The following is a 22,046-nucleotide window of genomic DNA, read 5'->3' as shown; positions in this document are numbered from 1 at the left end:
GAACATGGGCTCTAGAGCGTGGGCTCAGTAGTCGTGGCACACAGGCTTAGTTGCCCCTCGGTATGGGGGATCTTCCCAGGCCAGGGGTCAAACCTGTGTCCCTCACATTGGCAGGTGGATTCCCAACCACTGGACCACCAGGGAAGTCCAACAGCCACACTTTTTACTATCTGAAGTGTCAGCTGTATACACATCAGACCAAGTTTGAAGGTCACCACGGATTGGGAATTGATAAGGGGTATGGACAGGGATGGAAGAGTTGAGAGGCAGAAGCGATGATGCTGTAAGTAGGGTTTGCAGCCCAGAAGAGAGAAAACAGGGCGAGCCTAGACTTCAGGTCATGACTGAGGTTGGAGATGGATTCTTGTCGGGCTGCCTCACCTGTGAACCCACTGGGGGAAAAGCTGACCTTCTGCAGTGGGGGAGTCTGGGGGCAGAGGTTCCAGATGTGCTGGGGGACTGAGATGCCGGAACAGGGTGGGAACCAGGAATCCAGGCCAGCACTGCCCAGGTCGAGTCCTGCTCTCTCTGCACGTGACCGGAGGGGTCCTGGGGCCTCCTGTCCTGGTGAGCAGCTAGCTGCTCATTCTCCCAGGTCCCTACTGCTGCTATTTCTTGCTCCCGTTATCTCCTCTCTCCCATTCCCTTCCTTCCTCCTCACTCCAACCTCTCTCATCTTATCTTTCCCCTGAACAAGCAGGACTTTCAGAGCCAGATATCTCCAGGCCCAAAGCATCCGGAGGCCAGGATGGGAAGACTAGGTTCTTGGCTCAAACTTGGCCCCCAGTGTGGGGAGGGCTCTTGGCCTTGGCTGTGCTCAGCCCCTTCCTGCCCCAGGCACGGTGAGGCAAGAGTCAATTCTCTGAAGGCCTGAAATGAAAGCACAGCACCCTTGGGACCAGAGAGCAGTTTGATCCAGCTTTCTGGACTCTTTTGGGAGGTGAGGAGAGTCTGGCTTCAACCATAAAAGGGAAGTTGAGTCTTCTGCCTCTTGCTAAGATGCTTTCCTGCTCAACTCCCATCTACTTTGCTGAAACTGGAAAGGACAGTTCTCTTTGTTGGGAGAGTGAGGAAGCGGAAGGGCCAGGCCCTCCACCCAGTCGGTGCCTATTTCCTGGCTGGGAATGGAAAACTATGCTCCTTCTTTCCAGTCTCCCAGCGCCCAGTCCTGGGTGCTCCCTTCCCGCTTTTGGTGTCCAGTCATCACACTCCCTCCAGGGCCACGGAGCACAGGGGAGGGTCCTGGCCACAGTGTGGTCATTCACAGAAAGGAGACACAGGCTGGTGTGAGTTCCGTGGAAGCCCTGGGACGTGATCTTTAATGGACGTTCCTGTCCCTGCCTCCCCACCCCGAGCCCCAGATGACGTATTTACAGGATGCTGTTTGGAGCCAGTTCCAGGCCCACGTCAGTGTGCCTCCACCCCTCCCTGGGCACCGCCAGGGTAGGGGCTGCCAGGGTGGGGCAGGAGGATGCGGACAGCTGGGAGCCAGGTGGACTGGTCACAGGAAGTCTTGGGTTCTCCACACCCCATCCCCACCCCATGTGCACGCACACACAGACGTGCCCGTGTGTGCAGAGGTATTCACGCTTGTGCGGAGATGTGGATCCAAATGCTTGTGCCAGATGCATCGCCACCTGTGTGCACGTGAGTACCACAAGAGGCTGCCTTAAGGTACCGCCGCAATAGTGCAAAACCCAGCCCTTAGCTTCCCGACCCCGCCTCAGCTTGTGTGGCTGGCTGGTGGGGCAGAACTGGCCAGAGGGGTACCCCACCTACTCCCTTGCTTGGGCAGTGCCAGCTGGAGCTCAGTATCAAGGACCGCACTGCAGATGCATCCAGCCACCTTAAAGGGTGTCAGTGGGCCTCAGTCCCCAGTTTGCCCTGAGGCGTGGTACAGATAAACTGGGAGCCATTTCTTCCATGATTCCTCCTCAAAGATGCCCCAGAGGAACTAAGACAGGCAGCTCAAAGACCCTGGGGGTGTTCAGAAACCCCTGGGGAGGCTCAGGGGTATCCCTGGGCAGAGGAGCTCCATTCATTTGTGGCTTTCATCCAGAAGGTAGCTTGATCCCCAGCTTGCCCCTGCCGGCTGGTTTTTAGCAGTCAAGGAGCCAGAGCTCCTATGTCCCAAGTGAAGGTCATGAGGAAAGGCCATGGGCAGGACCGTGTTTGTGGGGGGACTGAGGAATTCTGCCCAGCCTCAGCCTCAGGTTTGGCTGCAGTGGGGATCAGATCAGAGGACTAATGGGGAAAATGACTGTAAACTTACTACTTGGCCCTGGAATGGGGTTAAGGAGCAGAATGGGCTTGACAGGGCCTTAAGGACGTTTCTGGAAGCTGAGGATCAAACGTTAAGACTTGCCTTTTCCTACTTCCTCTTGCACATCACAGGCAGAGCCCCTAACCCTCCAGGCACTGGGCCACCCCTGGCCTTCCCTCCTTGGGACAGTGCTCCCCCAGCAGATGGCCTGGGACCTCCAGGCCATGCCAAGGGGCACTTAAACCCTGAGTCAGCCCCAGCATCACCCTTCTTGAAAGGGGGAAGGTGCCATGTTATTTCAGGGACTACATATTCTAGGACCCTACCCTCCTCCCAAATACATGCGTCCTGGCAGGGACAGCAGGACGACTGTTTGGGAATTGAAGACAATCTGGGACGTGTGGTCGCCGTACCCATAACCTAGGCCTCGGGCACGGAACAGGCAGCTTTGGTTTGATTCAGCACTCGGACTTGTCTCCAAGCTCAGCAGGGCTGGGCGGAGGGGGTGCGCAGGGTTGCCGGGCCCCTGCCGGGCTTGCCACGTTCAGTGAGAAGATGCCAGGTGTGACCACCCCTGTGGGGACGGCCAGAGTCACACCCCTTCGGGAAGGGCCAGAGGGATGGCCAGGCCTCAGCTCCTTCAGTCCCTCCTGAAAATGTTGAAATATCCCCACAGCTGCCTGGCCCAAGCACCCCCAAAGTTACATTCATCAGTTGAGATTCAGTTAAAAAAAAAAAAAAATGAAAAAAAAATAAATAAAAGGTTGATGTCAGCTCCCTCCCCCTAGGTTCCAGAGAGGTTAGACCCTCCCTGGTCCCAATTGCCTGGTTTTGAGGTCCCAGCTGCCTGGTTTTGAGGCGGGGCCATCCCAGGCCACGCCCATCACTGACTGCGTGCCCTCCCGCCGCCCAACTTGAGCTGTGGCAATCTGTGATGATGGAGGCTACATTCACAGGAGGAGAGTTGGTGTGCAAGGCCAAAGCCGCATGAGGTGGGGTGGGGGACCATGAGGAAAATGCCCTCCAGGCCTAGTCCACCCTGGTGGTGTGAGGGCAGGGCCACGACCCGGCCCCAAGCCCCTGTGGGGCCAGGAGTTGAAGGGCTGGGCCCGGAAGACATTTGCATGGTGCCTCCCTCCGTGGCTGGGCGGGGGCAGCCTCCTGGTTCTGGGCGGAGATGGTGGGCGCCAGACTCGGAGGGAGGGTGGGGTGGCACTTAGGCCCCTCCGGACCTGGAACGGAGAGGGGGCATCAGGGGAGGATATGAGGCAGGGCCTAGAGGGAGAGCACCCCCACCTCAGCCGGCCCCGGGAGGTCAGTGCTGGGCCCTGGAGGCAGCGAGTCACAGGCTGGCCAGGGAGGGGGTCTGGCGGGAGGTCAGACAGTGGCGACATGAAAGACAAAACGGATGGGACGCAGAGGTAGGCTCCCTTCCCTGGGGAGGAGTGGTGGTGGTGGGGCGCGCACAGCTCCAGGTCCACGGGGCCAGAGGTGGGTTGACCATTGGAAGGGCAGGAGTTAAAGTACCAAGGCCTGAGGGGTGAGTGGGCTGGAGAAGGGGGCACGGGGCACGTTGAGGACTCTCTTCCTGGAGCGGGGTTCTCCCACCCCGGGAGTGACAGCCGTGACCGCAAGGGTGGGGGAACCGGCCCCAGCTCCCCATCAACAGAATGCGAGGTGACGAATGAGATGGAGGAGACAAGGACAGCGGGAGGGAGAACGTGGCCGGCGTCACACTGCCCCCTGCTGGGTCGGGTCGTACCTTCCTCGGCGGATGTTTCTTCAGGAGCCAAAGCGAGGCGAGGCAGAGAAAGGAAAAGAAGCCTTCCGTGACCCTCCCCTTCTCCCAGGGAGGGGCCTCCGGCTCCCAGGAGACACCTGGCCCCAGAGATGCTAGACATTCCTTTGTCCCTAGACGCTAATGACAAGTCCAGGGATGTTTATCCCAGGTTCAGAGGAAACAAAAGAAGGGCAGGTCCAGGAAAACCTACAGAAGTGGAGTCCTGCATTGAGTCCTGACTGCAACTAACTCACCGCCTGACCCTGGGCCTCGGGTCCGTCCTCTGTACAGTGAGGGGCTACACCAGCTTGAGGGCCTCCAATATGGATGCCCACAGAACAGCCATTAGGGCCTGGGGACTGGGAACTCAGGCAGCCCCTGCTCAGCTCCGCTCTGTGGCCAAGCTGGGAGGCACTGAAGAACAGGGGGACCCAATCTTCTCATTTTTCAAGAGAAGCTGGAAATCTGGATTCTTAAGATAAAATCCCTGGGTTTTAAAAGTCTGAGTAACTGATTTTTTTAAATATAAAAACAAGACCCTGTGGGCTGGCTTGGCTTGCAATGTGTGAGCTCTGGTTTAGCTAACCTCTCAGGGAGGTCCCCTCAGCTCCAACAGCCTGGGGTTCTGATAACCCTGGGGGATGCAGGGGGTGTAGGGGGCGTATTTGTGTCTTACTTAAATCCCCAGCCCGTGCCACCCAGGACGATGGCTGCAACCAGAACAGCCCCGGCGATGGAGCCGATGATGATGTTGGTGCCGCTGGGACCTGGGGAGGAGAGCAGGGTGGGGTTGGCTGGGGCAGGCATGGAGAATGAGAAAGACAGAGCCCCACCCTGGCCAGTTCCAGCCTCACCCTTATATCTCTCTGTCTCCCCCGTGGGCGGAGACGTGGGCAGGGGGTTGTGGATACTGCAGTCTTTGCCCGTCCAATCTGGCTGACAGATGCACTTCCCTTCGTTGCTGCAGACCTAGAGGTGGGGTGGGGCCAGTACAGGTAAGCAGGGCCCAGTCCCCTCTTATAACCCCCTCCCGCAATCCCTGGCCTCCAGACACCCACCCCGTGGTGGGAGCAGATCCGGCGCTCGCCACTGCCTGGGCAGGTGCTGAAGTTGAAGGCAGAGGCTGGCAGGCAGCGATGGTCCAGGCACAACATGTTGGGCCCGCAGGCTGTGCCGTCCTCCACGTAGCTCAGGTCTGAGCCATCAGCCAGCTGCACATGACCGCCCCTGGGGAGATGGCACAGCGAACCTCTGCCCTTGCCCTCCACCCCCCACACAGCTGCAACCTCCCCTTCCCCAGCCATGGTCCCAGCCACACCTGCAGTCCAGCTCCTTGCCCTGGTGGTAGAAAGTGACGCTGCTGATGTCTCCCCCTAGATCCCCCAGCCGAGGAGCTCCAGAGATGTTGACACAGAGGAGGAAGCCACATAGCACATCCCTGTTCGTGTAGAGACAGTGAGACCCAAGTCTGACCTCAGACCCAATTACAGACCTCATGTCTGCCCTCTCCCCATCCCCCGATTTTTCAGTCTCCCATTACGACTCAACATCCTGCCCCATCTCTGAAAAATCCCTGCCCAGCCCCAGAGCCCCAGCCTCTAAACTGGGATGGCCCAACCAGAAGCTTTGACAACTTACTGTTTATTGCACTGGACCCAGCCTGACCCCTTGCGCCCACAGTTGCCACGTTCTGTCCCCTCCACATTCAGCTTCTCATAGCAGAAGCGATCAGCAGCCGCTGTAGGGAGAAGAGGCCAGCGTCACCGTAACCACTCCAGAACCCACCTGAGACCTCAGGCCTGCTTCTCCAACAATGGCCTGACTCCAAGTCCAGCTGAGTCACTGAGATTCTGGGGAGCTGCATATCTTTTGGAGGGGTGTTCAGCCAGAGCCTGCCCCCCTCTAGCCTCTCAATTCCAGTATCCAGATACCTTCTCCCATCTCCAAAGACTCACCATGGCCCCAAAGGGCCTGGCACTGCCGGTCCCGGGTTTTGCAGCGACCTCCGTAGCAGCGGCCCTAAGGGACAATCAGGAGACAAGGGACAGAGACACTGAGGACAAGACAGGACACTGGACTGAGCCAGAGACCCAGACAGGGCTGAGCTTCCATCCCTTCATACCTGTTCGTGATCACAGTAGTAACCGTCCAGCTTGTGCAGGTTAGGTGGACACTGTGGAAAGAGGCACTGGACTGAATAGAGCTGCCCCAGAACTGGGAGCTAAGTTCGGCTCCAGGGAAGAATAAAGGCCTGCCAGGTAGGGGCTCTGGCCCAGGGTCCCTCCATATCAAAGACAAGAGCAGAGAACTCAGATCACATGGCTTAGCAGGTCCCAAAGCCTCTCCAGTCTCCATCAGTTTTCTGCACCTACTTCACAGGCCTGGGAGTACTCGATGACTGGCATGTAATAAGGATTTAGACATTAAATAATATTATTATCCACTGATATCCCTAGTACACACCAGGCATCTAGCCAGACTATAAATACTGGTCGAATGATTGGAAGAGCAAAGCCAGGAGGCATGAAAAACTCATATCTCAGACGAGAAACAGCCTGATCAGCGGTGGCGACGCCAGCAGCCGAGAGAAGGGCTGGGGAGGGAGATAGTGGCCGCCTCGCTCGGGGGTCCGCAGGGCAGCCGGGACGGGCGGACCTGGCTCGAGTCCCCGGTGCAGGTCTCCGCGATGTCGCACTCGTTCACAGCCTCTCGACAGGACACACCCCGCGGCTCGTACTAGAGAAGGCATGCATTGCGGGGTTCAAGCAAGAACCACGCACTTCCTCGTCTTCCCGCCTCCTCGGCCCCACCCTCTCCTCGGCTCCGCCCCGGACCTCTCCCTACCCACTCGCACCGTCCCCAGGTTCGCTCACGGTTCCGCCCACCCCACCACTTATCATCAGGTGCTCCGCCCCACTCCCGGTAGCCCCGCCTTCAATAGAACGTAAGGTGCCGCACACTCCACACCTCTCCTTTCCCATTGGCGCTTTCTTCGCGTTAAGCCCCGCCGCCCCTACGGCCCCACCTCCCTAAGTCCCACCCTCTACATGTACTCTGCCCAGTACCTCCCGGTCCCGCCGCCTTTCCGCCCCTGCGGCGGGTACCGCTCACCTTGCAGCGGCGACAGCAGAGACCGTCGCTACACATGGCGTCGTGAGTCAGAGTGCATTTCTTGCAACAGTTCCCTCCCGCGCGGCTGCACTCCTGAGGGACACCGAAGGCGAGCCCTGACCCTCCCCACCCAGACCCTCCCTCGCCCACCCCCGCGTCCCCCGCCTCCCACCTGGCGCCCGCACCCGTCTCGCACCTGCACCGAGCCGCAGTCGCACTCCTCCCCCGCCTCCACGAAGCCGTTCCCGCACTCAGGCGGGTCCAGGAGCTGCGGGGATGGGGTGTCGTGTCGCGAGTCTGGCCAGGACCCTGCCCAAGCCCCGCTCCCACGTTCCTCGCCCTGCGGCTGGTATTATACCTTGAGGGGCTTGTTGAAGAGGCAGCTCCCGCCGCCCTCCTGAAGAAACTGGTTGTACTCGTCGATGCTGCAGCGCGAGAACTTGCGGGGCAGGTAGAACCTGGGTAGGGGTGAGGGGACCGTGCTGCCGAGTGCCCGCCGGCGCACCCTCTCGCCCCTTCTCAAGATTGGGATGGGGTGCACCGGAGGACTCGGTCACTGTCTCGAGGAGGCTGAAGATCTATGTGCTTGGACACTGCACGAAAATCCTCCCGCCTGCCCATCAAAGGGCAGTGGGCAGGGGATGCCGCTCCAGTTGACTCCCCGAAACTTCAGGACTCCGAGAGAGTCCGAGGGAGGTTTGTGAGCCGAGGAGGGGAGGGGCCTCCAAACGAGGCTTTGGCGGCGCCCAGTGGGCGACTGTGAGTATTGCAGCCTGGACAATTCTGGCGTCCGGCTAGGGAATGTATGTCTCCCTGTACAGTGTCCACAGACAACTGCGTTTCTTGGAATTCTGAGTGGTCCCGAGAGCAGGGTCTCTTGAGGCAGCCAGGTCCAGAATGTCACCCAATGCTCACCCTGCGGCTCCCTTTGCCCAAGAACTCACCCAGTGTCCTCCATGATGCAACCCAGCCAGTTGTCCGGACATTTGCAGTCCCCTGCAAGTTGAGCCAGGTGAATGTAAGGGAGGGTAAAAGACGGTGCCCCTTGTGTGGACACCCTCTTCACTTCTAGAATGTGGGTCTGGGCTGGGGGTGAGGGTCTTCACTGATACCTGCCGAGCTCCGGTGTTTATTCCACATCATGCCCAGGTTCTGCCCCAGCGTCTGGGCCAAGGTCACCGCCATGGCCCCCATGTTGTCATACTTGGGGTGAAGAAGATGGAACCCAAAGATGTCTACATCCCTCCAAAAGGCACAATGTTCATGCCCTTCGCAGCCCCCTCCCTCCAACCCCCCACCCCAGCCACGCCCCCACCCAGCTTACCTCGTTCACACCCCCTCCCCTAGACAGCGAGCAGATGCCCCCCACGTAGGCAGCCCCGCTGCTGGTGCTCTGGAAAGTTCTGCCCCTGGAAGAGAGAGGGTTGCCAGGAGAACTGGCTAGCCTGTTCTCCCTGGTGGCTAGCCTGGGCTGTGAGGGGAGACAGGTGAGCCCCCATACCAGAGCCCCTCCATGGGGAGGTGATGAGCAGTGCCCTCCATGTCAGCCTGTGTGACTCAGGCAAGCCCTTTCCCCTTTTGGGTTCATTTGCCCATAAGCCAAATGAAGGATTTCTAATAGGTCATCTCTAATTGCAAGGACCTTTTATCAGATTTTTCTCCCATACCAGGGCATTGGGTCCCTGAGAAAGGGATGCTGGGACCATTTGAAAGGGGGAGCAGGGTGAAGGGGAGGTAACGGGCAGAGGAAGGTCACAGGGTAGGGAAAAGGGGCCTCAGCCTAAGAGGCAGGGGAAGATGACCAGCCACTGTTGCAAGGGCAGGTACAAGGGGATCCCAGTCACCTCGCCCTGCAAGAGCACCTGGCCCAGAGTCATGTTCAGTAACTCTGTGATCTGCAATGATCAACAGAAGCTGGCAGGGTCCATGGAGTGGGGGACTCACGAGAAGAGGTGGGTGGCATCACTGGCCTCAGGCAGGCCCTCCCGCCTGTAGACCATGAGCCTGGCCAGGGTCTCCAGGAGGTCATCCTGAACCTGGATCTTGTCCCCATCTGCCCACGTTTCCATGGCAACCAGCACGATGCGGGTATTGAGCTGCTCCTTGTACATCTGTGCCAAGAAGGGAGAAGATGAGGAGGGGGTTGGAGGTCAATCTGTCCGTGCAGGAAGTTGGGGTCAGAGGCTGCCTATGCCGTCGAGCGCTCACCCCAAGGACATGTGCTTTAGTGTGGGGCGTGGGAGGAGAGGGGAAGGCAGGGAGGGCTGCTCACCACATCTGCCAGGTTCACCACGGACTTGGCAAAGTTGCTGGTGAGGACCACCGACTGCCGCATCTGCCCGAACTGGGAAAGAGGGTGGGCAGAGGGCTGGGCTGCTTCCAGTCCCTCCTCCCAAAGTCACCGCCCCCTCTGCCTGGGAACATACCAGCTGGTGGTCATTGATCACAATCAGCTCCACGTACTTGGTCTCACTGTGCACTGTAGGGTGGCCCCGGCGGACCTAGGGGGAGGGTGGGCACTTGGAATCAGTTCCCTCCACGTCTGGTCAAGCTGCAGACAGACTCTAGAGCGGCTGGGCTCCAGCCAGGAACAGTACCAGCTCTCCACTGGCGGGGGCCCCATCCAGCCTTGATATGGGACAGGCAGCCTCGGTTTGCCCAGGACGGGGATGTGTGCAGACACTAGCCTTAGGGAGTGGGGTGGGGGGCTTCCTCCCAGGGGTGTTCTCTGACCTCCAACCACATCAGTCAGAGCCCTCCTTTGCCCCAGCTACAGATGGGGATATCCTGTCTGGACCACTGCCCGAGGTCTCTGCAGTGGGAGGTCTGTGCGGGCCCCCGTACCTGCCTTTTCCTTCTCAGCCTTGGCCTGTTCAGAGGAGCAGGATGGTCCGGGGCAGCAAACAGGCAGCCTGGGGGGAGGGTGCCGGTGAGGGGGGCACAGCCGGCCCCCTCCCTAGCCCCGCTTTCCCTCCCTTACCTGGCTCCCTGCATCCGAGGGGGGCTGGGAGAAGAGGGGTCCGGTAAATGAGGTGGGGAAGGGGTCCCTGCAATGAGGGGAAATGAGTTCTTGGGGGGCTGGCCAGGTCTGCTCTGAACCGCATTGTGGGGGGACATCTCCTGCCCTTCCCCCCACCCCACCCCAGGGTGACCCAGCACTGGCCGGAGCTCCCATGTCGGATCTGGTCTCCCAGATGCTCAGATTCCAGGGTCAAGACCTGGGGGTGCCCTGAGAGATAGGGGCAAAGGACACTGGAGCCTGGTGGGAGGTTACTTGGAGGACAGAGGGGACATTGGAGCTGGGGGGCATAGGAGGAGGGAACCAGAGCTGGGGTCGCTGCAAAGGGCAGTGAGGCTGAGGTTACCAAGGCGGAGGAGGGTGGGGGAGGAAGGAGGCAGCCGCAGCCACTGAGATGACAGCCACTGGGACGACGAGTGGGGAGGGGCTCACCTGGGCGTTTTCCCAAGGCCCGGCCATCTCTCGGGGCTCCACGATGTAGGTGAAGTTCCCATCAGAGAAGACCCCACTGCAGTGAGAGAAACGCAGCTCTCCACCGTCCCCACCGGCCCCAGGCCTGGAGGCTCCTCCCACCACCCAGCCCCTCCCCACACTCACTGCAGCCCCTGGCAGGTGGAGAGGGCAGCAAAGGAGTGGGGGTTCCCTCGGAGCTTCCCCTGGTAGTAGCAGTGGTCTCCAGCACCCTAGGGGAGCAGAGAGCGTGATGGACATGCCCCCTTCCCAGCATGAAGGCAGGAGGATGCGTGAGGGCTACTGAAGCTGCCCGTGTGGTGTGAAGGTGGCTGGAAATCTGGGGACCTGGAGTCTGGCTCTGCTCTGGCTGTGCTCCTAATTGGCTGTTTCACCCTGGGCAAGTTCCTAGCCCTCTCTGGGCCTCCCTTACCTCATCTACAACATGAGGACCCTGGAGCACATCAGTGCCTCTTAACCATGAACTGGGGCTGGTACAGGGGTCACAGACTTCTTTGAGAAGACTAAATGACATTCACATAGCACCTACTGTGTGCCAGGCAGTGTTCTAAGTGCTTACCATGGATCAGCTTGCTTAATCAGATGAAAGCTATGGGCTCACTCCCGACACACACACACCATTTCACACATAGTGTGTTCACAGATGCCACAGCCTCCATGGACCACCCTGGTCACGTGGTCTGCGGTCTGTGAGGGACTGAGCAGCGTGTGTCCTCCCTGCTCGGCTCGTGGGTCAGACGGGACTGACACCCCCTCGCCTCTGCTTCCTGCAGAATTACTTGTGCTCCAGTTACTGAACAAGCTGGAGGGGGAGGGCCGAGGCTATTTATAGACACTCATTTATCTTTGCTCACACCCCTGGGCCTTCGGGCCTGGGACCCTGGGGTCCCAGGGAGCCAGGAATTCCTGGAGCCTTGGTGCTGAGCAAGATTCCGGCCATGGAGCACTAGGGGGTCCTGAAATGTCTCCAGGCTGGCAGACAGGCTGGCTGGGGCTCTGTCCCCTGGAGTTGGGCAAGGGGAGCTCAGAGCTCCACACCATTTGACAGGCTGCCCGGACTCTGATCCTGGAGGGGCCAGGCCAATCCCCAGTGCAGAGTATACCCCCAAGCCCACCTCCACCGACCACCTTCCCCATCATTCCACGTCCCTGACCCCTTCCAAAGGCACTCACAGTGCTGTGCTGGGTCAGCCCCTCCCGGCTGAAGTGGCGCTCCACGTATTGTGAAGAGAGAAGGTGACTGGAACAGAGTGGGCAGGAGGAAGAGGGGGTCAAGGTGGGGCTGGGTCCTGCTTGGGACCCAACCCCTCTCAGATCCAGGCCCCCTGCCCCAGCTCAGCCCCCAGCCCCCACAGCCACACAAGCCCAGGCCATGCCTTGCCCACCCGCGGAGTGCTCAGCCCCTGGACTCCAGGCCACACTCACTGGTTCAACTCCAGATCCAGAGTGAAGTTGGAGTTGAAGGCTGGGATGACGAAGCTCACCTGGGCCAGATGGACAGGCTGGGAGAAAGGAGGGAAGGCAGAAGGGGAGTCGACCTGGGGAGGCCTGGAGGTGGGAACTGAGGGGCCAGGGAAACCCGGGTACAGGGAGCAGCCCTGGGGAGGGGATGGCCCAGCCCCGGCAGCTGTGGGGACCACTGATTTGGAGGGAAGATGCTTTCCTCCAAGCTCATCTTCCTCCAAGACCCTGTTCCTTTCCTGAGGTGGAGGGGCAGGTGTGGGCATCCTTAGGCACTGACCTCCCTGCTCTCTGGGTGCCAGCCCATGCTCTCTGGTGTAGGTGCCTCCCTGGAGCCAGTCTACAGGAGCAGCAGGGAAGGACCAAGGCAGCTCAGCCTGCCCACTGCCTCACACCAGACCCTCCCTGCTGTTGGCAGGGCCACCCCCACTCCCAGGTAGACTAAAGGGAGACCCCTAGAAGTACCATGGGAAAGAGGCAAACAGGAGATGGGGTGCAGTGTGACCCCTGGGCCCCACTGAAGCAGGTCCCTCAGCTCCTCCCTATGTCCCCCTCCCTACATTGGCCCCAGCCTCCATTTATGGAGGAGGCTTTGTACGCTCCAGACAGGGTTAGAATTGATCGAAGGGCCACTGGAAGCTGGGGTGATGGGCAAATACCAGTCTGTCTGGAGGAAAGAACTTGGCTCCTCTACCCTCAAGTCCATTGCCCTCTGCCTCGCCCAAAGCAGCTCATCTTTAATATTTCAATCCCATGGTTAATTTTTAAACACGGAAGTTTTCCCGATAAATTTTTCAGAGGGGCCTTTGCCGTGGGGCTGGGAGGCTCCAGGTTGTCATGGCAACGTACCAGGCCTGAGCAAGATGGCTGCCCTCCCAGGCCTGGGCGCCCAGCTACTGTGGGGGGTGGGGGCTCCAGAGCTGAAGCTAGTGAGCCTGGAAGGAAAGCGACCCTGAGATAAGAAGGGGCAGGAGAGTCTGGGCTGAGTGGGAGTCGGCCTTCTCAGCTCCCATGTCCACCGCAAGCCTTAGGTCTTACAAGAGATCTGGAAGCAGGAGAAGGGCCTAAGCAAGGCTGGAGCCTTCTTCTCATGCCCGTCCATTCAAGAAGGGTAAAATCCAGATCCCCAGATGAGGGGCCCACCACCAAGCTGTACAGATGTGAGGAAGTTTGTTGGCTGTCTTTTTTTGTGGGGGGAGTAGGTTACAAGAAGGAGGGGAGCCCCAGTGTCACAAAACCCTGTAGCCTGGAGCGAGGCGGCTTCCTGGTCAACTGCCTAGACTTCTACTCTTCATGAGCCTTTGGCATGTGCCAGGCACTGTTCTAAATACTTTACGTGTGTGCGTGCTCAGTCGTTAAGTCATGTCCAACTCTTTGCAGCCCCATAGACTGTAGCCCGCCAGTCTCCTGTTCATGGAATCTTCCAGGCAAGAACACTGGAGTGGGTTGTCATTTCCTCCTCCAAGGGATCTCCCCAACCCAGGGATCAAACCTGCACCCCCTGCATCTCCTGGATTGGCAGATGGATTCTTTACCCCGTCATCACCTGGGGAGCCTAAACTACTTCAAGAATCATCATATTCGATCTTCTCAACAAACAACCCAATGGAATAGATGCTACTGTTATCCTCATCTGACATATGGGGAAACTGAGGCACAGAGAGGCTAACTAACTTGCCCATGGTCATAAGACTAAGAAGTGGTAGAGCTGGGACTCAAGCCTCAGGAATCAGCTTCTGGGGCCTTTTTACCTGGAAGGTGAGGTAAGGTAGAAGTGGCCCAGTGTCCATGAGAGGCCCTGGGAATCAGGGTGAGAGTGCAGAAGGGCCAGAGCCTGGGTCGGGAGCCCTCTGAGCCCCAAGGACACGGACTCACCCCATCCCAGGTTGACTGAAGCTCCAAGCCTCATCCTGAGCCCCTAGAGCATCGATTAGACTTGAAATAGAAAGTCAAGGACAAGGAGTCACTGCTTCTTCCTCCTCACCTTGGCCTGGATCACCTCTGCTTTCCCCTGTCCCTGGGCCCCGACCAGCTCTGTCCCCAGTACCCCACCTCCTTGGTCTGGCCCATCCCTGCCCTCCCTCTCCCCTTGGGGGACTTAAACCCTCTCTGCCTTCCCCACCCATTCCTGTCTGGACCACCTCTTTTCTCTCCTGCCTTTAGGTCTGTTTCTACTTGTTCATTCTGGCCCAGGGACAAGCCTCTGTCCCTGCTCCTATGCTGGCCACCCAGGCGAGCAACCTGTCCAGGCCCCTTGCCTTGATTCCACTCTCGGAAGCTGGTGGCCTCAAGGATAATCCAGCAAATTCTCTGAGTTCAGACTTTTTCCCCTGAAAATGGTAAGAGGAGCCTAGATGCAAGCCTGTGAGGTTGGCTTGTGTGGCAGAGGCTGTCTGGGCTCAGAGGATTCTGGAAGGGGCGACCCTGGTGCTTGCAGAATCTCCCCCACTTAAGAAGTCGGTGAGCTAACCCACCAGGCTCCCCTCTCTCTGTGCGGACCAAGCTGACCACCCCCTCTGGAGACAGTCACATCAGTAGGGGAGCAGACCCCAGGTCCTCTCTGTCCTCAGCCCATCTGCAGCCTGCCGAGGCCTTGTCTCCCTCCCCACCTGGCAGGGCCTAACTGGGGGCTGGGCGCCTCCCCAGCAGCTTGTGTCTTGTGTCCCAGCAGGACACAGGGCTCAGGCCAGGAGGGGACCTGGGGCAGTGCAGGGCTGCTGCGGGGGCTGGGAGGCAGGCCCAGGAGAAAGGGGAGGGAAAGTGCATAGTTGTACAGGTCTGCCTGACCTGGCCGATGTGGGGGGCACGATGGGGACACCCTTTGTTTGCAGGAAGGGAAAGATCAGGCAAACCCACCTCAGTCCCCAGGACCTCTGTACCCCAGGTGGCTGGAAGGGGGCTTCTGCTGGCACCAGAGTCCTAACCCCCCCAGCCCACCCTCAGTTAAGATTTCAGCTCATGTTCTATTAACCCAATTGCTCCTAGCATGGCTGGGCTCCTGCCCCAGCCTGGCCCGTCCCCGACCTCTCCTGTGATCCCTCAGTCCCTCCCTTGGGAGCCCCTAGTGTCCCTGACTGCCGTCCTCCCCTGCACCCAGCTGCTGGTGACAGCCGACCAGGCCTCCACCCTGTGCCCTGAACTTGCCTCTTGCTCCCCGGCCACTGGCTCCCACATGCTCAGGCTCATTTGATCTCAACCCGCCCGGGCCGTCTGGTGCTCATTTTATAAGTGCCAGGGAGGGATACTTGGAGGTGACTGGCCCAGGGCCACACTGGGGGAGGTACTGGGTCAAGGCTCACCCTCAGGCTGGTGTTCCTGTTGCTCACGGCCTCTGTGACCACCTGGCTGCGGTGACCTTGCCCACCCCGAGGTTTCCCTGTTGCCAGTTGGTCCACTCTCCAGGAATCCGCTTGCCCACCACCAGATAGAATGCAGAGGTCAGGAGATAAAGACCCTGCTGAAGTTCTAGAATGTCAATACAGGTACCAGGGCTCCTCTCTACACCTATGGGGAGGTGTAGAATCTTGGGGAGGAGTCTTGGAGAGTCCTGGGGGGGAGGAGGTTAAAGGCCTTTCTGGTTCCCAAATGCCCCAAAATTCGAACATCCAGGTGCTACTCCTCACACAGCAACCTGAACCCCTCCCTCTGAACCTCCATCTCTTACAGGACCTTCTCTTCCTCACCCTCATCTGTGACCACAAGCCTCCACCCACTCAGCCGACAGGGCTCTGAAGTGAAGTGAAAGTGGCTCGGTCGTGTCTGACTCTTTCTGACCCATGGACTATACAGTCCATGGAATTCTCCAGGCCAGAATACTGGAGTGGGTAGCCTTTCCCTTATCCAGGGTATCTTCCCAACCCCGGGATTGAACCCAGGTCTCCCACATTGCAGGTGATTTCTTTACCAGATGAGCCACAAGGGAAGCCCAAGCATACTGGAGTGGGTAGCCTATCTCTTCCCTAGCAGATCTTCTGACAGGGCTCTGCTCCTCTCTATTCCTGGACCCTCGGGCACACTGATTTCTTTGGTCACTGATTCCACTTTTCACAGGGGTGGCACGTAGGCCCCTGGGGCTGCAGATGCACCCGCCCTTTTTCCTGCCCAGGAGCCCCTACACTTATGTTGTAGGAAAGGCATCAGAAAGAATGAGTGAGCTGCTTACCCTCTCTGAGCCTCAGTCTCCCCACTGGTAAAATGATGTTGTCATGAGGACTAAAGGAAAGCCCTCTTTAACATGTTATTCTCACAAAGGTTGTGCTTAGTCGCTCAGTCATGTCCTACTCTTTGCGACTCCATGGACTGCCAGCCCTCCAGGCTCCTCTGTCCACGGGGTTCTCCAGGCAAGAATACTGGAGTAGATAGCTATTCCCTTCTCCAGAGGATCTTCCCAATTCAGGGATAGAACCCAGGTCTCCCGCATTGCAGGTGGATTCTTTACCGTCTGAGCCACCTCACAAGGGTTAGTAATAATAAATGAAGAAAGAAGTGTCAATGTTCCAGCGGAACTGAGCTTTGAGGAATTGGATAAACCATGTGGGCTGGTGGTAGCAGATGGGGAGGAGCCAGAGAGGCAGGAGCCCCGACCTGGGAGAAATCCCCCCCGCCATTCCCTGCCCTGGTCACTCAAGATGCAATGAGGCTCCACTTTTCAGCAGGACCATGGGAGTCCTGGGGAGTGAGCACAGTTGGGCCAATTTCTGATAATGGAATTTGACCTAAATGCTTGAAGACAGAGTCACTTCCTTATAGGGTCATTAGTCTCTCTGGGGACAGAGTCTGGGCAGCTGGGTCCCTCTAGACAATCAGGAGGGTGCTTAGGTGAGGCCAAGTCCACAGGTTAGTCTGGCTGGAGAGGACTCAAGACACCTGCCATGTTGCCCCCCCACCCCGCAAACCTGCCTGGAGTCTGACAGGTAACCCTAAACACCCTAGCTCCTGTTTCTGGCACCCAGCGCTCCTGCCACACCTGGCCCGGGAGGGAGGGCAGGCCTGACAGATGTTGAACATCTGCTCTTGCCGGGTCCCAGGACCCCTGACACCCATCATCTCCTCTAATCCTCCCAGCAGTCTGGCAAAGCAGGGACCACTGTTACCCCCATCTCATGGGTGGGGAAGGTAGGGTTCAGAAGGCTTGTCCAGGTCACTCAGTCAGAAGCAGGGGAGCCAGGACCCACAGAAGCTGTCCTGCCTCAAGCCACAGGTGTAGCCTTTCAAAGGGAAACTGAGCTTCCTGAATGAATTCTCTCTGCCCAACCTCAAGGCAGGGCTGGTTCATGGCCCTCCCTGGAGCAAGCTGGACTCAGCGCAGATCCCAGCCCTGGCTTCCAGCCACCAGTCTCCTCCAGGAACCCCCTCCTGCCTCTGACCCCAGGGCAGAGCTGTGACCTTGGCCACAGAAACCACAGCACAGCCTTGGCCCAGGGCAGGTGCTAGGGCTCCAGGCACAGCCTATGGCTCCCTGCCCATGACTGCCATCTTGCAAGGGCAGGGGAACTAAGGCTTGCTTAATTGCCCCCCAACCCTCTTCAGCAAGACAGCATGAACACCGCAGCACACACCCTTGGTCAAGGGCTTCCAGGTGGGAACTGATGGTCGGGACAGCCCTCACAGGAGCGCAACCCAGTGACTGAGGTCCCCTCCTCCAGCTGACTCACGGCCCTGGGACCCTTCACCCCTCTGTTCACTAACTCACATCTTGCCCTCTGTTTTGTTCTGAAGGAGGCTGGGTTTTTCCAGGGGGAGGCACAGCCCACATAGCAGCTTGATCCCTTCAGAACACATATAGCCTCCAATTCATTCAGCCCACTGACCCAGGTACCCCTGTGCAGTGAACAACCAGCTCGACTGTACACTGTAGCCCAGCTCACTCTTCCACCTCACTCCCAGCTGCAGCCTCCCGCTGATCACAAGTTTCTGCACTTCCAGAAGCTCCCCCACCTCTTGGCCCTAGGCCCAGCCTGCTTGCAAACTGGACAGAAGTGAGGTGTTGAAGAGAGCTGTGGCAAAGAGGGCAGAGGCCCCTGGCCCCCTCTTTGCTGTACCCCTGAGTGAGAGGTCAGCACGCGCTGGCTAAGAGGGCTGCCCTGGAAATCGGTCTGACCATGCTACTTAAGTGCTGTGTGACCTGGAGTACTTCACTCTCGGTGCCTGTTTCCTCATCTGTGAAATGGGAATAATAATATCCTCACCTCCTGGAACTGGGTTGAGGATGTAATAAATTAATAAGACACAAAGGCAGAACAGTGTCTGTCCCACCAAGGGCCCAGTAAATTTAAGCTTTAATTTCTCTAGCTTCTAATTCCTTCCTGGCCAGCTTCCCTCTCCCTGGTCCCCACTCACAAAAGTCAGGACTTTCCCCATCACCACCTCCTGGAAGTGGGTGGGTCTGAGATGAATGTTCTCATCATCTTGATTTGAGGGATCCAGAAGCTAGGCCTCAGAAAGGTGCAGTGGCCAGCCCAAGGCTGGAGCAGGTGAGCACCCCGGATCCCCCATCCCACCCTGCCAGCCAGCATGTGTCTCCCAACTCGCCATGTGACCCATAGCAGATGGAGATCTTGCTGCTGCCCCAACAACTTGCTTTGCTTGAGGTCCCAGATGGGTGCAAGAATGTTGGACAAAACCACACAGTGGCAGGGGTTGGGGGGCACTTCCTTTGGGACACCGGGCTCAGGGCTGCGCAGGCTCCACCAAGAGCCCCTGAGGTTCTGAGGCCAAAAGTGCTCCAGGGAGAAATGCCCAGCGGGAGCGGGAGGCATTCCGGTGAGGAGGGAATATTCCAGAAATCTCATCTTGTCTCCCTTGGTCCTCCTCCACCTTGTGCTGGGTAGGGTTGGAAAGTGCCGCCTGTGCCTAAATCCAGAGAGTGCAGAACGGCACCATGGGAAGAGCCCTGGTCTTGGAGAAAATCACTCCACTGATAAAGGTCTCATTGACTGGGACTTCCCTGGTATCCAGTGGCCAAGATTCTGTGCTCCTAAAGCTCTGGGTTCAATCCCTGGTCAGGGAACTGGATCCCACATGCCAGCTCTAAGAGTTCTCATGCTGCAACTAAGACCTGGTGTAGCCAGATTTATATATTGATATATAGATATATTTATATATAGATATATCGATATATAGATATATTTAAAGATCTCATTGACTTTGGGCAAGTTACTTAACATCTCCGAGCCACAGTTTGCGTATCTGCAACATGGGTAGACAAAAGTTACCCGCCTTACAGAGTTGTGAGAAGTCCACCTCAGGGGAAACAAGTACCCACAAGGCAGGGCAATGAGTCAGTCTCCTGGGGAGGCTGAGGTGAGCTCCAAGGGAAGGGAGGGAGATCCCCACTGGAGGTGACTGTGACCACTGCCCCACAGATCCACAGAACCCTCCACTCCTGCCCTCCAGACACCCTGTTTGGCTTATTCAGACTTGGTCAGGCACACATGCCAGCCACTCACCCAGCAGAGCAATACCCAAAGAGATTCCCCCATCCTCTGTGCATCCCGTACAGTCTAGTTGCGCCCATCCTGACCTCCCCTCTGTCACAGGCACCACCATACCTCAGAATCCTGCCTGTGACTCTCTCTTCAGGAAGGACTAAGCTGAAGGACCACCCACTTTTCATTCCTCCCTGGCCCCCCAGCTTTCCCTCATCCCTGTCCTCTGATCCCACTGTGGCAACAGCCCCTCCTACAATCTGGACATCCCCTATGATACCAATCAGGAGACCCAGAAGCCTGCAACAGAAGTCAGCTCCCAGCCATGGTTCACAAGCAGGGGGCCACCAGGGGAGAAAGTTGGACTGAGGACCAAACCCAGCCAGGATGACCCCATCCCTGGCCCTGGGACCATCCCTACTGCCCATCTACCACCTGCCAGGGAGCCTGGGCAGCCTCCATCCCCTTACCCTCCCTTCTAGCCCACCTTCTTCTCCCCCTCCCCTCTGCCCCTCTCCCAGGCCTCCCTGCTCAGGACCATTAAACACCCCCTCCCCTGCTCTCTCAGGCACTGCCCTGAGTGATGGTCCATCTATTATGCATGCTGCCTTCCTGCTCCATTCCATTTCCCGACTAGCTCCCCTGCACCCCCACGGCCCCCTCCACCCCCCCTAAGGGCTTTTAACCAAGTACATTAGGCAGGGCCAGATGCCAGTCTGACAGATGTCCATAATGCTAGCCTCCGTTTCCCTCCTTCCTCTCTCTGCCCAGCTCGATTCACCTCCCACCACTCCCAGCTGCCAAAACTTCCCAGACCTTGGTGGTACCCTTCCTCTGAGTCTCTCTACTCCTCCTGTTTCTGCCAGGCCTCACCATCCCGCCCTCACCGCCCCTGTTGGCCTGGCTAACTTTCAGCTTCAAGCTCCTAGAGAGCCGAGGCGTGCTGAATGAATATTCCATCTGGGTGATTATTATTCACATGATATTAATTAATTATTAATTGCAATTAATCTCCTTCATTTCTAACCTTCCTCAGGGAGGCAGGAGGGGCCTGGCAGCTGAAAGGGACAGGGGGTGAGTGGAGTTGGCATTTGTGAGTGAGCCTGGGGCCTCGAACATTTTCCCAAGGCCCCACCCACAGTAAGAATGGGGAGGAGAACAGCGGTTCTATCAGTGCACAGGGGGAAACTGAGGCAGAAGTAAGCACTACGTTGGTCCCTCCAAAAGCCCATTGACAGTGGCTGTGGCAGAAACCCAGGAGCCCGAACCGCTGACTTCCTCCTGCCTCTCACTGCCCTCCCCAAGCTCCATGTGGTGTAGCATCGCTTCTTTGGACAGGAGAGGGGGCTGGTGGAAGGCTGACCAAGGCTGGACTGAGCCCGGGGCCTTCTGGGTCCTCTGAAGGCAGGGAATCCCCACCCTGACGGGAGGGGGCCTGGAGAGGGGCAGGCAGGTGCTCCCACTAGTGGGTTCTAGCACCCTCTGGGTAGCCCATTGCACGGAAGGGGAGGCGCCCAAGCCCAGGCTGCCCCGTGGTCGCCCCTGGGCTCTAAGGCCTGCTTCAGCCCCCTGGCCTCACCGCCCGCCCCACTCACCGGGCCGCCCGGAGGCTCCTGGCGGACCCTGGTATCCAACTGCTGCTTTCGGACCTCTCCCCCGGAGCTCTCCCCCACCAGACGGCTGGGCTCAGTGATCTCCGGGGCTTCCGGGCCCCCCAAGTGTGGAGAGACCCTCCAGCGCAGAGCTCCAGCAGGACCCCAGGTCCCCACACCTGGGGAGAGAAGGCCATGGCTGCAGACGGATGCCCACCGGTGGGGCAAGAGACCAGGGCACGGGGTGGGTACGGCACGCCCCTCCCCCACTCTGCTGTGGCCCTTGGATCCCGGGGGTGCGGGGGTTCTGGGTGGGAGGACCTGCTGCCCTGCAGAAGGGGAGAGGGGCCAGGAGCTGCTGCACTCCAGCCCGGCCGTCACGACTGCCCCCCCCCCCCCCCAACCCCATCTCCCCGCGAAGCCGCAGAGACCTGCAGACTCCACGGCCGGCGACAGGGGGCTGGCCGCGGTGGGGGCCAGATGGGGACAGGTGGGTGCCTGCACCCTCCCTCCTCCCCCGCCCCCCGCCCCCCGCGCTCTGGACCGGCTGTCACCCCGAGCACTGCAGAAAAGGTGGCTGCAGTAGAAACTGCCGCAAAACCCGGGGCGGGAGCAGGGAGGGGGCGCCGGGGCCGGGCCTGGCGGGGGTCACTCACCCGGCGAGGGGAGCAGCGGCAGCAGCAGCAGCGGCAGCGCCGCGAACGCCCAGCGCCGCAGCCGCCTCATGGCTCGCTCATAATCCTCAGGGTCCCGGGGCTGCGGCGGCGCGCGGCGCGGGCGGGCGGGAGGAGCGGAGGGCGGGGAGGCGCGGGCTGCGGGCGGCGCGGGCGGGGGCGCGGGGCGGCCGGGCGGTGGGCGCGGGCCGGCGGGAGGCGGCGGGGAGGGCGCCCGGCTCAGCGCGCTCCGGCCGCGGCCATCCCGG

The 22,046-nt window shown here is 59.0% G+C and overlaps 1 protein-coding gene across 3 annotated transcripts; it reads right to left on the bottom strand.

Moving 5' to 3' along the window:
- Positions 1-148: 148 nt before the first annotated feature.
- Positions 149-21,919, bottom strand: ADAM11 (ADAM metallopeptidase domain 11). 3 transcript variants are annotated; one of them, XM_027518364.1, is made up of 27 exons: positions 21,781-21,919; positions 21,128-21,303; positions 12,070-12,146; positions 11,818-11,884; positions 10,771-10,856; positions 10,606-10,681; positions 10,135-10,201; positions 9,999-10,066; positions 9,581-9,655; positions 9,427-9,498; positions 9,099-9,265; positions 8,479-8,563; positions 8,267-8,357; positions 8,099-8,150; positions 7,513-7,612; positions 7,351-7,422; positions 7,155-7,247; positions 6,699-6,779; positions 6,166-6,216; positions 5,999-6,062; positions 5,682-5,781; positions 5,362-5,481; positions 5,102-5,270; positions 4,898-5,012; positions 4,720-4,810; positions 4,026-4,043; positions 149-3,495 (listed from the first exon to the last, which is right to left on the bottom strand). In XM_027518364.1, the coding sequence occupies exons 1-27, from the start codon at positions 21,848-21,850 to the stop codon at positions 3,480-3,482; spliced, it is 2,319 nt and encodes a 772-aa protein (XP_027374165.1). In that variant the 5' UTR covers positions 21,851-21,919; the 3' UTR covers positions 149-3,479. The 3 variants fall into 3 exon arrangements, with proteins under 3 accessions (XP_027374165.1, XP_027374164.1, XP_027374166.1); XM_027518363.1 differs by having other exon boundaries at positions 149-4,043; XM_027518365.1 differs by lacking the exons at positions 10,771-10,856; positions 11,818-11,884; positions 12,070-12,146; positions 21,128-21,303; positions 21,781-21,919 and having other exon boundaries at positions 149-4,043; positions 10,003-10,066.
- Positions 21,920-22,046: the final 127 nt, after the last annotated feature.

The sequence above is a fragment of the Bos indicus x Bos taurus genome, chromosome 19, assembly GCF_003369695.1.
Source record: "Bos indicus x Bos taurus breed Angus x Brahman F1 hybrid chromosome 19, Bos_hybrid_MaternalHap_v2.0, whole genome shotgun sequence".
NCBI lineage: Eukaryota > Metazoa > Chordata > Mammalia > Artiodactyla > Bovidae > Bos > Bos indicus x Bos taurus.
The sequence above is the reverse complement of the archived record's forward strand: the minus strand, read 5'-3'. Positions and strand labels throughout refer to the sequence as shown.

Coding starts and splice junctions, on each gene's coding strand:
- ADAM11 (XM_027518363.1), bottom strand. CDS start 21,850: ATGAGGCGGCTGCGGCGCTGGGCGTTCGCGGCGCTGCCGCTGCTGCTG. Junction 7,423..7,512: donor TCTTCAACAAGCCCCTCAAG/GTATAATACCAG, acceptor CCATCCCCGCAG/CTCCTGGACCCGCCTGAGTG. Junction 4,811..4,897: donor GGAGACAGAGAGATATAAGG/GTGAGGCTGGAA, acceptor TCTCCTCCCCAG/GTCCCAGCGGCACCAACATC.